Source organism: Gastrolobium bilobum, unplaced genomic scaffold (genome assembly GCF_033153095.1).
Source record: "Gastrolobium bilobum isolate Gb01-03AN ecotype WA unplaced genomic scaffold, APGP_CSIRO_Gbil_v1 utg4843, whole genome shotgun sequence".
Taxonomy (NCBI): Eukaryota; Viridiplantae; Streptophyta; class Magnoliopsida; order Fabales; family Fabaceae; genus Gastrolobium; species Gastrolobium bilobum.
In genome coordinates this window covers 38,843-55,653 of record NW_026895257.1, presented here as the reverse complement: position 1 = coordinate 55,653, position 16,811 = coordinate 38,843, and the positions used below count along the sequence as shown (strand labels likewise).

The 16,811-nt window shown below is 33.4% G+C and overlaps 1 protein-coding gene across 1 annotated transcript; it reads left to right on the top strand.

Moving 5' to 3' along the window:
- The first annotated feature begins 10,914 nt into the window (after positions 1–10,914).
- On the top strand, positions 10,915–15,489 carry LOC133302229 (phosphatidylinositol 4-phosphate 5-kinase 2-like). The gene is made up of 8 exons (XM_061501986.1): positions 10,915–12,077; positions 12,213–12,377; positions 12,690–12,855; positions 13,242–13,352; positions 13,436–13,629; positions 13,734–13,864; positions 13,956–14,049; positions 14,769–15,489. Exons 1-8 carry the CDS (start codon positions 10,966–10,968, stop codon positions 15,076–15,078), a joined length of 2,283 nt encoding a protein of 760 aa, XP_061357970.1. The 5' UTR covers positions 10,915–10,965; the 3' UTR covers positions 15,079–15,489.
- The last annotated feature ends 1,322 nt before the right edge of the window (positions 15,490–16,811 follow it).

Below are 16,811 nucleotides of genomic sequence, written 5' to 3'. Positions count from 1 at the left end.
ACGAGTTTTTTTTTTGTTTTTTTGTTCTGAAAACTAAAAAACTGTTTTTAAAAACAGTAATCAATTAGAGCCAAAATTTTTGATTTCAATTTTTTTTATTGATTGCAGGTCCTTATTTATCTCTTGGTTCATATATATATATATATATATATATATATATATATATATATATATATTAGGAGTATCGATCTTAACTTCTTTTCTGAAACCACAATCATCAAAGTACGTTTCAAGGGATGAACAACGGGAGAGAATCTCTTGCAAATCCACTTGCGGTAAATTGACATTAATAAATGTTAGGGTTTTTAAAGATTGAGGAACATCACCTGAGGATGAAGTATTAATGTAATAATTCTTCAATGGAAGCACCTCAAAACCTGAAAAAATCTCAAAAGGCAAATTGAGAATCATTCCATGTTCTTTCAAAGTACGTTGTCCATTTCAAAAACAACATACATTAACAGGGGGTTCGCATTCCATGGAAAGCTCTGTCACCCCTTTCTGCTCCAATAGAGGTTGAAGAAAATCCACGAACAAACCTCTGTAGAAAATTGTTCGCTTGAATGAAGAAACTATATCTTGTTTCTGTGTAAAAAAACCCAATGAACAGAAATCGTGTTTAAAGAATGGAGTGAAGATGGGGTTATTTTAGTAAAATTACCCCCAATTCCCATTAATATTTGACAATCAACTAGCATAAATTTAGGAAACTTCGCCAATATTTCCGGTAATATTTTTGGCCTACCATATAATTTTGGTAACATTTTCGGTAAGCTCACTTCTCTACCATATTCCTAAGAATCATGATTCTCGGGTAGAAAAAAATTATCCTCTATCAATTTTCATCATGGAGGCTATATACCGTGAGGTTAAAAGAAAGGAGTTGATGTAACATTTTATGTAGATTTAAGGGATATCTATGATGGGGCGATCATCAATCATCAGGCTATATTAATTTTAGATGCATACACGATATCAATTCTTTTAATAATATTCTATAATTATCTATGCACTAAGCACATATAATTTTGCATGCACGGTGAAAATTAATATATTTATGTAAAACTCAAGCACCCCAAGTATATAAGATCATTACCTCTTGAACATGGTTGCTTAATTAAGTGGAACCAATGGAGGGTACTGTTAATTTTGTTTGGAACTCCTATAATTAAAATGGCAATATATACATCAATTTTAGTTATAGTCTTTAAGGGCATCTTTCTTCGAATCTACAATCTCTCTCTCTCTCTCTCTGTTGAATTTCAATTAATCTACAATCTTTTAAAACGTCAGTTTCGTCCGTTCAATTTTCAGATCCACCAAAACACCAATGGATTTAACGTTCTTCAGAGAGCAACGTTTATAAATGTATATGCAATTTATTAAATATTATGATAATGCGCTAACAATTAAGTTAGTCAATTGTGGATGGCAGTTAGGTTTTCAAATTTTTAAATATCGATGCTAATAATCTTCTCGATGACTTTCCAGTTTTCAAATTAACCAAGTTTGACTAAAAAGTTCTGCATATTTTGTGTATAATTTTAAGCAATGCCTACCTAATTTTCTTTCCCCCCTATCAAACGATAAACAGTATCTCCCTAATGATTAATCTATATACGAGCACTAAATACACAAAAAAAGTATCTCAAAAATTTAACTATAGAGGAATGCAGATAAATAAATACATGGATAGTCAAAATATGAAGTATGTTTGAAAATAGCTGTTTAGTCATTATTATTATTTTGGTAAACCATTATTTTGTCTCTTCATAATTGTGAAACTTCTGCAAATAAAACCGTATATCTAAGTTATTATAAAGTACATTCCTTCATTTATTTATTTTCTATTTAAACATATATTTTAATATAAAAAATAAAAAATCATTATAAGTTGATTGAAGAGGCTCATTATTTATAAAGTCTCTTATTTTAAAGAGGTTTCAAATTATTATATTTTCATATTGTAATTTAAAAATTAATCGACAATCAAATTTTAAATTAAAAAATTTACATACTTTAATTAAAATAGTGAATTTTGTAACCGTCTAAACATAATAAAGGATGAGTATGAGTACCATTGCCCCGTGGTCATAACCATCTAAACATGATAAACGATGAACTGAACAATGTGAACATTGTATTATATACTTAATTACAATCAAAACTTACGTGGAAGTGGATATACATATGTTATTACTTATTTATAACAAGATATTGAGTTGAATGCGATCACCCCACGTGGTTGTTGTCACAAATTAAAGACCACTTCATTATTGATTGAAATATATTGTTTTATTTTTGAAGAACATATATAAAATTTTAAGTCGTATAGACACTTGGCTATTCCAGTATTGCAGGATTAGGTTGCATGATGACGAGCATAATATATATTTATAGAGTATTAGTATGATTGTGATTTACGAAATAAATATTTCATTTATTTTCAAAAAGCTAATAAATATCATAACTAATCCATGAATATGAAACTGCAAACAACAATAACAACTAAATTTGATTAATTAAGATGACCGTTATGATTAGGTGATTAACATAACAAAAGAGTAACGGAAGAGGAGGGACACGTGGGCAATGGACGACGATGTCCCCAGAAACGGCGAGAAAAAAATGTTAAGGTTTGCAGCATGGCACGTCTGCGTGTCGACGATGACGTTAATGTCCGCAAAGACAGCTAAAATGCCAGGTTAAGTGGGTCCTTCATGCGTACTAGTCCTTGCCGTTAGGTCCAAAACCTTCTATGTCCTTCCGATTTTGGAAGCTAATAATAATCAAAGAACAAACAAACACAATAATTGCATTAAAAAAAAAAAAAACTTCGAGTTCGAGGTAAAGTAATTATGATGAATCAATACTTCTTACTTGATTTTGGTACGTCTTTACTCCAAGATATAAATTAGAATTACCAAGGACAAAAGGTGTTAAGTTTACAATTTTCGGTTTACAATTTACCAAGGACACAACTTAATAAAATGGCATCAATATACAAAGTTTTTGAAGTTTCAACTATTTTAATATATGTTTTCTATATAAAAAAAATAAAATCAAAATAAAGGCCTTACTTAAAAAATCGAACTTCTTGTGATTCAAACTGATATACGTATAATGTTTCGATTTACATATAATGTTATTATTACAATGTTTTATGTATAAGCCGGTGATGCCTTTAATTACCAATCGTTTATTATGAAACAAAGTTTGATTCCCATATATCATTTACTAGCTAATATATATATATATATATATATATATATATATTTATATATATATATATATCCATAATGTTTCCGATGCCAATATGATATTTGATTATTATAATTATTTTGGTTAGAAATAAGGACAAAGATAAAGATTAGTTAAGGCTATCTCCAAGAAGACATGCAGAACTGCACAAGCATATCTCAAGAAATGAACTGTAGCAGAAACAACATTTGAGGCAGCACATACATGTATTTAACCATGAAGTCCATTTCACAACTCTGAGGTTGAAGACACCTCTACCAAGCCTTGATATAAAAAAAAAAAAAACTCAATATGAATTACAAAGGTTTAGTCAGTTGGCAAAAAAAAGTCATGAAAGACTACTCGCATGTTCAATCTAAATCAAAAATATTTAACTTAACTTTACAAAAATCATTATAAACAACAAAATTATAATTGTTAAGAATCTTAGGATACACCACCTCAAAAGCTAGCTCAAAGGGTGGGAGTGCCCAAAGTCTTATAAACTCCACATTAGTTGCACATACAACCAATGTGGGACTATATATCTCAACACGCCCCCTCACACGAGAGCTCATTGGGCTTGAAGAGTGGACAATGCAACAGGCACAGCCTACCTGTGCTAAGAAACGCCACAAGAGAAAGTGAGGGGCGGCGAGGCTCTGATACCATGTAAAGAACCTTGGGATACACTATCTCAAAAGCTAGCTCAAAGGGTGGGAGTGCCCAAGGCCTTATAAAGGCCATATTAGTTGTCTATCCAATCAATACGAGACTATATATCTCAACACATGAAAAAAATGTATATTGGTAGAATAACATGAATATTTAAATATAATTTTTTTAAACTACTACCAATATTCGTTAATCACCCTAACTCATTCTTAATAGCTTAATCAAACATCAAATGATGTAGTTTCGTTGGTGCCATGGAACTGAACAGGTGGGGATGAGAGCATGTGTTCGATTCTTCTCAGCATCATTTTCGGAAGAAGTTTAAAATCTTAATCCTAAAACCCACATTCGAATCGAACTAGTCGCGAAGTGATGAACCGATTGAAATATCTTTAAAAAAATAGCTTAATCAAACAAACCCTTTCTTCTACGAAATCCCAATCACGTATGGAGAATTTATTCCAGTAGGTCGAATTATGGCAGCCGCGTATTATGCTGTCAAACAGCTGAACTTTGATTTTATAATTAGTCATCGACAATACTAATGATAGACTTGTATGATTTAATGATATTTAAACTTAGCGACAAAACTTAAATAATTAAAATTATGAAAGATAGGAAATGTAGGGCGGTGATGGAAATCATTTAAAAAGAGCTTAGGAATATGACCTTTGTAGTTCACCAAATTCATAATTTTCTAGAATCGGTACCAAAAAACCAAAATAATTGGGGAAATTTGTTGGAAAAAAAAATCCTTTAGAGTAATTTTTTTAAGTTGATGAAATAATAATATATTAACCATTAGTTCAATCTAAAATACATTGTATGTGATCTTAACTCGTTAAATGTTTTAAGGACTAATAAATTCTTATTTGCTTACAATAAATAAAATAAATTAAAAAATATTTTTTGCTACTACGTCAATTATTATTTAATTTGGTATAATTTTATTTCTAATATACAATGAGTATTTTTATATTTTTCTTTTGGTCAAAGAATTTTTTTTTGTTTATTAATTCAATGTTATTATATAGGTTTTTTATATTATTTTATTAATTTTATTAAAATATAATTTTTGATCCAAAACTAAACATCTGACTAAGACGTGCCGATTTTTTATTCGCATTGCCATTGTTTTTATATGCGGATATTTATAGATTCATTAGATTGTGAGGACCCCGATTTCTATTATAAAATGAAAATACTTAGTTGATTTAATCTATTATTTTCTTTAGCCAATAATGGCTAGCTCGAGTGCTTATTGCTAGGGCATTTTATAGCAAAATCTTGTCCTAAAACGTTAGATAATTTAGAAAATATGTAGTTTTAAATATACTTTTATCACAATCTATTTTTTATTTTTATTTTTTACAAATCCGTAAAGCCCATTGAAGCAGATTAATTTTAAGTTTAGTCTTCCAAAATGTTAATTTCATTTAAAATTAAAATTTAGTCTTAACTCTAGTGATTGTACTTTAATTATATTTGCTCAAAGCTCCTGTGATATTTGAAGTTTAGTTTACTACTCGCTTCTATGCTAAATGCTCTGTGTTATTATTATTATTATGACGGACTAACTAAACTCTGGCTTCATATTGTAGTTCTCACTGGGAGAGATAGAAATTGTTGATTATTATTGTTGAGATATATAGAGTCCCATATTAATTGGATGAGCAACTAATATAGAGTTTATAAGACTTTGGGCTCTCCCACCCTTTGAGCTAGCTTTTGAGGTGGTGTATCCCAAGGTTCTTAACATTAGAGCCTCACCGTCCCTCGCTTTAAAGTGGAATTAAAAAAAAAAAAAGCACAAAAGGTAAACCAAAAATGGGCATGTGCAATTTCCACGCTTCTAGCCTAAAGGGCTCTTGCATGAGGGGGCGTGTTGAGATATATAGTCTCATATTGATTGGATGTGCAACTAATATGGCCTTTATAAGGCATTGGGCACTCCCACCCTTTGAGCTAGCTTTTGGGGTGGTGTATCCCAAGGTTCTTTACATCATGTTTATTTTCAGATTGATATAAACATCGATGCTTCTAATGAGAACACGAAAGTCTTCTGTTGTAATTGAAGTTAGGGTGCAACTAACGTTGATACGTTTTTGAATAGCTGTAATCAATATATAATGGGAATTATTATTCTCCTGCTGAAGGAGATAAGATATCTTATGTGATAGACTCAACATATGTGGGTTCCATTGATTTTTTTTTTAAAAAAAGAAAAAAGGCAAGCACGGATATCAAAGGGTCAGTAGGAAAAACTCTCTATCTTATGTTACACGAGACTAACTTAACCTATATATAATTATATGATTCGCCAATGCATTGTATTCAGATATATGAACTGGACTAGCTAGAGAGTGGAGACTCCAATAAGAGAGTTGTACCAAATGATATAAAAAGCTCCACTAAGAGAGTTTTACTGGAGAGTGGAGACTCCAGTAAAACATACATGGTAAACGCACCGCACATACTTAAAGTGGTCCAATGATATAAAAAACATACCAAACTCCTTTGGCAAAGGTGGTAAGGAGCCTGGGTCCCTTAACCAGAGGTCTCGAGTTCGAGTCCTGGGAATGAAAAAAAAGGATTTGGGAGAGCTGCCCCCGAAAGGGTCCGACAGTGCGTGCTCGATTGAGGATTAGTCTTCAGTTATGGCTGGAGGATACCCTTCAGATTACTGGAAAAAAATGATATAAAAAACATTTAGATTGGTCTGTATAATAAATGATTCAGTGGGTAGCAAGAGAGTTGAGTAAGTAAAAAAGTAAGGGCTTTGGTTAGATTCTCACATGTCACCTTTGGGTGGTGTTTAAATATCTTCATTTTGACCCGCCTCGCACTCCAGATTCATCCGATAGCCAGCTAAAAAAGTCAAAGCTTGTAGAGATATTTAAGGGAGCCAATTCGCCTCAAAGAGATAATTAGAGTTGAGTTAATTAAAAAAATAATCTTTGTTTTTTTTTTAAAAAAAAAAAAACATTTCAATGGGTTATCGTTTCGCGACTAGTTCGATTTAGCATGTGTATTAAGGCTTTAAATTCCTTTCAAAGGTGATATTAGAGAGTATCGAATACATATTTTCACTCCTATTTGCTCAACTCTTATGTGCCAACTTGATAAAATCTTTGTTAGTTGTTATTGCATAAGTTGTTTGAATTTAAATATATTTATTACTTAAGTTACCGTTGTATACTCTTATGTTACATTTTACTCTCATAATTTTGTAGCTATAGATAAATTTTATTTTATTCGAAACAAACTGTGGTGATATAAGATTATCGTGCTTAGCCTACCATTTAGGTCACAACTCAAGTATTGTAATTTTACGCTTAATAAACGTAAAATAAAACACATCTAGATAAGATTAGCTTTTTGATCCACCTTTCAGGCCTCCACGACTACAATTACATTGGGGCCGAACGCAAAAAATAATTGCCATCGTAGCAGGTTAGATATGATAGTCTGGTACTGTTTATTTTTTCTATTAATAATTGGAGGATAATTTATTTATTGTATTTCAATTATTATTATAATTGTTAAAGTATCATAATTTAAACAAGAAAATGTTGTTTGCATACTTTTTTTTGTATATCGTATATAAATTGCGATGCAGATGACTTCGCTCAATTGAGTATGATAAAGGAAAAAAATAAGTTTAACCATTTAAATTTAAATATAATCAATCATATCAATAAAAGAGAATGTGTGAATGACAATGTCACGTTTACATATATATTCAATCCATATGATTACACATTTACCCGATTAAACGATGACTTGGTTACGGAAAGTATTTCCTAAACCTTCCAACCTTTTGTACGTATTACATACACAAAATTGCGGGGGAAAAAAAAAAGCAGCTTCGAAGAAGTGTATCATTATTTCTTTGAACAATACTGCAAAACGTTGCGGAAAAAGATATCTGGCAAAGTTTAGTCTTTTTTTTTTTTTTTTTTTATCATCAGTTTTACTGTTTGCAAACAAAACGTAACAGCGGAAGGAGGGGAATCTAATTGGAAAATTAACCGCTGAAATTGGGCCACAAAGTAGGCCATAGGGCGGAAATAGGTCCATTCCTCTATAATTTCATTTAAGCCACCACCATTCCCAAAGCTCACGTAAAGTCAAGTATCATTTTTTTTTTGTTTCAAGGATTGTTAAATATTATTGTTATTATTTTATTCAATTACTGTTGTTAATTATCCCCTAATACTAGTCTTCATTTTGATTATGTTGCTTCCAAATTTGGTTAATTGTGGGCTTAGATTTGATTTGAAATTCAACTGTATAGAAAAAAAATATCATTAACTTTTCACTTAATTATATTTCGAGATATTAGTTCCTCACTTATGAGGTGAGATAATATTCTAATTTTGTTTTAAAATAAATAACTAAAGAACAATCCTCAGCAAAATGGATACGGAATTTACCGAATGATTATTTTCTTCAAAGTAAAATTAAAATTAAAATTAAAATTTATTTAATCTCTTTGCATGATGGTAAAAGTAAAACTACACACAGAATCAGAAGCCATATCTAATAAGTAATAACAAACCGAAGTCAAATTCTTTTCAAAGGAAACATTACGAAATATATTTGGCATCCAACCGACCGGTGACAATTTATAAGTTAGATTGCAAAACAAAATAATAGATTTATGGGCATTATGTTTGTTATGTTACATGATGTAACATAACAAACCTATCCACACATTTAAGAAGAGAGAGGAGAGAGAAAAAAGGAGAAAGAAAAATCAAGAGATGAGACCCACATAAAATTGTGTGTGTAAGAAAGTTATGTTACATCATGTAACATAACAAACATAAAACCCTAAATTTATATGCTGATGCAACCAAGCATTACACGGTTGCAGTTATTATTGCCCCCAAAGTGTTTGATTGATGTATAAAAACAAAATCATATATATATATATATATATATATATATATATAGGGCAATGAAATTCTTCTGTTGCATGATAAGGATTCTATTCTAGCAGACACAGCCAAAGCCAATTGAGGGTCCCAGGTGAGAAAAAAATAAAGAAAACAAAAAACATGCAGCGCTACTTTCGAAGAGAGAACTGGAGAAAAAAATCCAATTTCTGTGACATAAGATTTGATTTTCTCATATATATATATATATATATATATATATATATATATATATATATGCACTAACCACAAAGGTCAACATCTATCAATATTGTTTGCTGTGAATATTTAATCATTGCTCTTACAGGTAAAATTCGTCTGCATAGAGTTTAGGTTCCCAATTATCGTGCTTTGTGGTTATCCAACGTTAGTTTGGAACTTTAAAATAAATATCACTCTAATTTGAACAATAGTTCAATTGGACTTTTAGATTTATTGGTTATCAAAATTTGAGAGTTGTTGTGGCACCATATATATATATATATATATATAGGAAATATAAGAATCATGTTGCAGGAATATGACTCTGTTCATTCCTGCAACAAGGATCCGGCAACGTATCTTGAGGATACGGCGCCGTATCCTGATTTTGGTTTCACTTTTTTTTTTAAGTGTGGGACCCACACTTGATTTGTGTGTGCAGGAAAATGATCTTGTCATGTGACATGACACAAAGCGAACCCATATATATATATATAAGTTTCGATTTTTTTATGTGGTAGGAGATAATTTTCTCATATTGTAGACACATCTTATGTGGGTTCCAGATCTATTAAAAAAATAAAAAAGCAAAAGAAAATATTGCACGAGAATCAAATATTACTAGTAGAAGAAAATAACTCTCCTATTATATAAGAAAATATTTTCCATATATATATATATATAAAGGGCTTATCATTTCTCACTGCCGGAGATAAAGTTATCTCTAGCTATTAAATCATAACTATACAAATATGGATCAATGGTAATAAAGGAAGAGAGAGAAAAAAGGAATTATAACCATTCAAAGGCGAATCAATTAATATAAGGAAATAAATAAACAAAACGACGTAGTTTTTGGGTAGTCGGAGATAAACTTATCTCAAGTTGCCGGAGAAATATTTTTTTCATATATAAAGGATAAATTTTGAGAAAAAAATGTTTGTATGTAGTTTTTAACTAATTCATGCTATATATTAAGGGTTTGCTTGTTCTAAAATTACTTTAGATAATTTTATCTAATGTTCATCGAAATGATGTTGTTTTGGGTGCAAAACATGGTGTTTTTGTAATTTTAATTTATTTTAGGATTATAATAATATTTATTATTCTAATTTTTAATTTTTCAACACTTAAACAACATTGTTTCAAAATATATTAGACAAAATTATCTAAAGTAACATTAGATACTTTTTTTCTTCTATATTAAAAATAAAAAGGCGGAATCGTAATTACGAGAAAGACGAGGGGGGACAATAAAAAAGTTGGTGGAAATTGCAAGCTCTCCTCAGTCGTCAGCCCAATTTTTTTGAAGAATATTAGATCATCAATTACAGTCCTAGGCGATTCCGTTACGTCACGATGAAACCAAGAGAGAAACATCTACGCTGGCAACGGGATAAGACAAAGAATTCACAGAAGGGACGAGGATATATTCGTCCTCTTGAAAATAATTTAAAGCAGAGAGATGGTTTCTATTTTATATTACTCATACATTTACAATATTAAATATTAACCGTTACCAACGTTTCCTAGGTAAAGCCGTCTAATTGTCTTTTAAGATTATACATAAAAATTAAAACTGTCTTGACTCATTATATATTTTAGTTTATTTATTTTGAATACTAAAAAACAAAATCAAAATAAAATTTAATATTTATTGCACCTTCACTTTACTCTCTCTCTAAGCTCTATCCGCTTAGCTTCTGTTCTGAGCTGTTGGTTCGAATCCACCCATCTCCCCAAACACTGAAACCAGAGAGAAAAAGAAAATTTTAGAGAGAGTACAGAAGTATCAGCTTCACTCTTCATCTCTGCGCACTTATTCACAAATGTGCTGCTTGAGATTCTAATACCAACAAGCAACAGTTCTCGTGCCGAAAATGCATTAATTGCGGAAAAGAAACAGAAAATGCGCCAAGCTCTTCTGTGTGATGAGGCCAGTGACGTTAACAACAACAACAAGTTAGAGACAGACAAAGACAAACACAAGCCAACTCAGCTACAATCACCGTCGCCGGTTGTGGTAACCGGCCGTAGCCGGTCTCAATCCGGGACCCGAAGGGTTACACCCACACCCACACCCACCACCCTAGCCATCATTGAACCTTGTAGCAGAGTAGAGGAGGTGTTGCCGAACGGTGATTTTTACATGGGAAGCTTCTCCGGTAACGTGCCGAACGGATCGGGGAAATATCTATGGAGGGATGGGTGCATGTACGAAGGGGAGTGGAAGAGAGGAAAAGCTTCTGGGAAAGGCAAGTTCTCTTGGCCTTCAGGGGCAACCTACGAGGGCGAGTTCAAATCGGGTCGGATGGAGGGGTTCGGGACTTTTACTGGATCCGACGGTGGAACTTACCGTGGGTCGTGGAGCTCCGACAGAAAACACGGGTACGGGCAGAAACGGTATGCGAACGGGGATTTCTATGAAGGGTCGTGGAAGAAGAATGTTCAGGACGGGGAGGGAAGGTACGTGTGGAAGAACGGGAACGAATATGTTGGGGAGTGGAAGAACGGCGTTATTTGTGGGAGGGGTGCGCTTATTTGGTCGAATGGGAATCGTTACGAAGGGCAATGGGAGAATGGGGTACCTAAAGGGCAAGGGGTTTTCACATGGCCTGATGGAAGTTGCTATGTTGGGTGCTGGAACAGTGACCTTAAGATGCTGCACCATTTGAACGGGACTTTCTACCCCGTTATTGGTAATGGTGCTGATAATATCACCATAACAATGAGGAAGAGGTCTTCGGTCGACAGTGCCAGAGGGAGCGTAACGGAGAAGAATTTTCCCAGGATTTGTATATGGGAATCCGATGGAGAAGCTGGTGATATAACTTGTGATATAATCGATAATGTGTCCTTGTTGTATCGGGATGGGGATGAAACGGTGTCGCATCGACAAGATGTTAAGCAGCTTCTCCCCAAACCTTGTTGTTTCTCTGCTGAGGTGAAAAGACCCGGACAAACTATATCCAAGGGGCATAAGAATTATGATTTGATGCTTAATCTGCAACTGGGTATAAGGTAAAGCACTCTTCTGCAAAGCAGGGTGGGATTTTTTTTTTTTGTTAATTTTAAATTTTGGGATCTGAAATTTTATTCATTGCTTGCGAGTTACTGTTTTTGGATTTAGGAGATTTTTGGTTTGTAATTTTTTAGGTACTCTGTTGGGAAGGAAGCTTCGATATTGCGAGAGCTTAAACCGGGTGATTTTGATCCCAAGGAGAAATTTTGGACAAGGTTTCCACCTGAAGGATCCAAGATTACGCCACCACATCAATCAGTGGAGTTCCGCTGGAAGGATTACTGCCCTATGGTTTTTAGGTATATAGCCTTTTGTTTCCCCTTTTTTTTTTTTCCACATAAGATGGTTTGGTCTGTGAAAGCTTTTAGATTTCAAGCTAGAGAGAGCGATATTAGATCCCAAGTCCTTGCAATTAACTGCAAAGGACTTTACCTGCTAAGTTAGTTGACACCTTCGGCCTTTTCACTTTTTTTTAACCCAAAACTCCAATAATTATTACATTTTTACGTTTTGGTCATCATCATGATGTGCAACCTATGGAGTTAAGAGTTTTGTTGCTACTTTATCTGCCTTTTGCTTTGTTGTTGACTGGATTCTGTTTTGAATTTCAGACAATTGAGGAAGCTATTCCAGGTGGATCCTGCTGATTACATGTTAGCTATATGTGGGAATGATGCCCTCAGGGAGCTTTCTTCTCCTGGGAAAAGTGGAAGCTTCTTCTACTTGACCCAAGATGACAGATTCATGATAAAGACGGTGAAGAAATCTGAAGTCAAGGTTAGATAACTGCTTTATAGACTTTTTGAGTTTTCTCTTGTTAAATTTGAAAACTTCATTCCATGTTTATTCACATTAGGGTGCTGATAATAAGAATTCTAGAACTTCAACAAACCATATACACTGGCCAAATGGACATTTTTCTATTTCAGTGAGCCCTAGTTTCTGCTCCAATGCAGTATGTAGTTAAATTGCTTTTATAACATAGTTGGTTTTTTGTGTGGAAAGAGGTCTACCTTTAACAGTTTTGGAATTAATGTAATCAATCATTAGTTTTTTGTTTTTGTTTTTATTTTGTTTTTTACCTTATATAAAATTCTCTGTAACTTGAAATCTCTGGCTCTGTGGTGGACATTTTTATTGACTCTTTTGTGACTCTCTTCTAGGTGCTTCTTCGGATGCTGCGAAGTTATTACAAACATGTTTCTCAATATGAGAATTCACTTGTGACAAAATTCTATGGGGTACACTGTGTCAAACCAATTGGAGGTCAAAAGGTATGTCTTAGAAGATAAATTTTTTATTTTGTAAACGATTGGTCTATGCATCACAGTAGCTAAAATTTGTTATTGAAATCCAGACCCGCTTCATTGTGATGGGCAATCTTTTCTGCTCCGAATATCCAATCCACAGAAGATTTGACTTGAAAGGATCTTCACATGGCCGTACAACAGATAAGGCGGAAGAGGAGATTGATGAAACTACCACCCTCAAGGACCTGGATCTCAATTTTGTGTTTCGTCTACAAAAAAATTGGTTCCTGGATCTCATCAAGTAAGTTGTTTCGTATGTTCTATATAACATTTTCGTGGCTGCTACTTCGCAATGTAATGTCATGCATATCTGTTGATTTAATTTTGTCTTGATATTATGTTCAGACAAATTGAGCGGGATTGTGAGTTCTTGGAAGCCGAGGGAATTATGGATTACAGTCTTTTGGTTGGCCTTCACTTTCGTGATGATAATACATATGACAAAATGGGATTATCACCTTTTCTATTGCGTACTGGTATTGATCCATATTTCACTTCAGTGCATATAGTAGATAAGTTGTATGTAACAGTAAGTGTTAATAGTGATTATGTTGTTGCCTCTTTTAGGAAAGCAGGATTCATATCAGAGTGAAAAGTTCATGCGAGGTTACCGCTTCCTTGAAGCAGAGCTACAGGATAGGGATCGAGTTAAATCTGGCCGGTATGTTGAAACATGTTCCAGTTCCTTTAAAAATATTTTGGTTTTAATTAATAGAATTATTGGATTGTTTTAATACATGCATCAGTAGTTTAAGTGGGTAGGGACAAGGTGTTCTTCGAATCAGTTTTAGTTCCCAATAAAGAACCTAAGAAGAGGTGCTTGTATTTTGTACACATTGCCATCCTAGTGAAAAAATAGATATGTATGTTGTAGACCTGTTATTGGATGCTATTGTTTATTTCTGATTCTTCGATGGCATTTTTGGTGCCTAATCGTTCCTATTGTTGAATTTGTGACATTCACGATAATAAGTGCAACTTGCAAGTAGTTTGATAGGTGGGCATAGTCTGGCAGACGAGGTTGTGGTCCTAATTTCATTAGGAAGAATTTGAATTTCTTATTTTATTTTTAGCCCCACAATTATGTCCTCAAGTCAATGTTGATTGTTTCTCCCTAGGTGAATATTTTCATACTATCTTTGCATTTATGTTCATTCTGACTTTATCCTATACTGCAGCTTTCACAGACACAGCTTCATTAGATCAACTTCTGGTTACTAAATTTTTTGAAAATTCTAAATGATGAATTATTCAATAGCATTTATAAACTTTTTAAGGTTGTTGGTTTTCAATGTGAATGCTAAATTTTTTAGGGGGACAGGGGATTAATCATGTGTGTAAATTTTTATGCGTTGTTAAATATTATTATTCTTGTTTCAGGAAATCATTGATTAGGTTAGGAGCCAATATGCCTGCAAGAGCAGAGCGCATGGCTCGAAGGAGTGATTTTGATCAATACACCACGGTTGGAATCAGCCATACGACCCCTTGTTGCAGAGGGGAGACTTACGATGTTGTTTTATATTTTGGTATTATCGACATTTTGCAAGATTATGACATCAGCAAGAAGCTGGAGCATGCATACAAGTCCTTGCAGGTTGACCCTTCATCAATCTCAGCTGTTGATCCAAAGCTCTACTCCAAGAGGTTCCGTGATTTTGTGGGGAGAATATTCACTAAAGACTGTTAGCATTGAGTAAAAAATGTGGCTGAATCCATTGTAAAGTTGGGAGCTTGCGGTTGACTGTGTGGTTAACAGGCCAATGTTGTTTCTGTGGCTATGTGACCTGCCGAATCTAGATTGTTTTTGTGGCTGAATTTTGAAGGTACAGCCATTATGATGTATTTGAAGGCAGGGTGATCTTTGTACATGGAAGATGGAAGAAATGATCTGTCTTTTTTTCTCTTGTTTTTTTTTTTCTTGAAGTGGGTGGAATTTTTTGTGGTCACAATGTAGGAGGATATGAATATGATGTGAAAAATGATAGGTAGGCATATGAAAATGTTTCAGAGAGATTGGATTCAAAATGCCTGGATAGTTGGTAATAAAGTAAGTGTACAGTTCGTATAGAAAGCATGGATCTTGGAAGAGTCTCTCTCTCTCACTCTTTTTTTTTTTTAAACTCCGGTAATTTCTTGCCTAGTTTGAGATATTTTGGAGACAAGGTTGTGAAATGGAGGGCCAGTGGATCATATGGGATGAGGGATCTCTCCCCCACAATCAAAGTCTCTTTCTCTTTCTCTTTCTCTTTCTTTTGAATATAAAATAAATGTGGTTCTGTACGATGCTAAAGAAGAGTATTAAAATTACAAGAGGTCGTTGGCTTAGCTTTTGCAGTGAAAGGGAGGGGCGTTGGGCTGTGAAGTATGAAAAGCAGAGAAAGCACGAGAAAGATTCGCTGGCGTTTCTTGTTTTCCCTCTCATTTTGTTTACTTTCTCAGTTTCTACCGCTTTTCACAGTTTGTAGCTGTGCCACTTCCTTTATTTTATTTTATTTTTTTAACTTGTATATTTTTTAATGTTGACCGCGTTTTTTAAAAATCATTTTTCGGTTTCCAGAGAAAGATTGAAAAAAGAATAAAAATAAAAATACTTTGCTGATTATCACGCCGTTTATCTTGCTTGTGGCGATCATTCATTTTTATAAATAAAGCTGTTATTGATATTACGAAGGGATGGCATTGGGAGACAGACAAATTATGTTAAGTCACGTCAATGAACTTGGGGAGTCGTGTAAGATCTGTTTGAAATTCACTGCAGAGGTCAAAGTCACTGTCAGAGGCATAAAGTTTATGCTTATTCATTTTTTTTTATTTCTCTTTAAATTTTTTCATATAATAACATAAAGAAAAAAAAGAAAAGAATAGAAAACACTCTGGAGAAGTTGGAGTTTTAGGGTTGCGATGTGGAGTGGAGTTGCGGGCTGCTCTAATCTCTATATTATAACATTATCAGCAACCAATAGCTGCAAGCACTGGTTCTCTTTTTGACCTTGTTCTCTCCTTGGGAGATTCTGTTGTCTGCTTGCTGACACAGGAAGCAACCCATCCACGTAACGTCACTGTTAGTAGTGGGCCCACTCTAGTTTCAGTTCCAGGATGGAAGCTGACGATGGTTTCAAAGGTTGCTTTTAATACCACATTAATTGATATGAGATTGTTTCTGTTTAATTCTCACGTATCTTGGAACCCATATGTTAAAATTTAGTAAGAAAATTTTATTACCTATGTAATCTTACTCTATTTAAATTGAACTAATTGAATAATTAATGAAGTAATGGATAATATGAAAAAATAAATTAAATTTTCATAATAGAATATATGTCAATTTTGTCAATATGAAACACTGCACCGAAAGATGGGCAGCATGTGTTGGATTGATGCACCCTTGACCATCCAGGGCATTAAACGTGAGTGGTACAA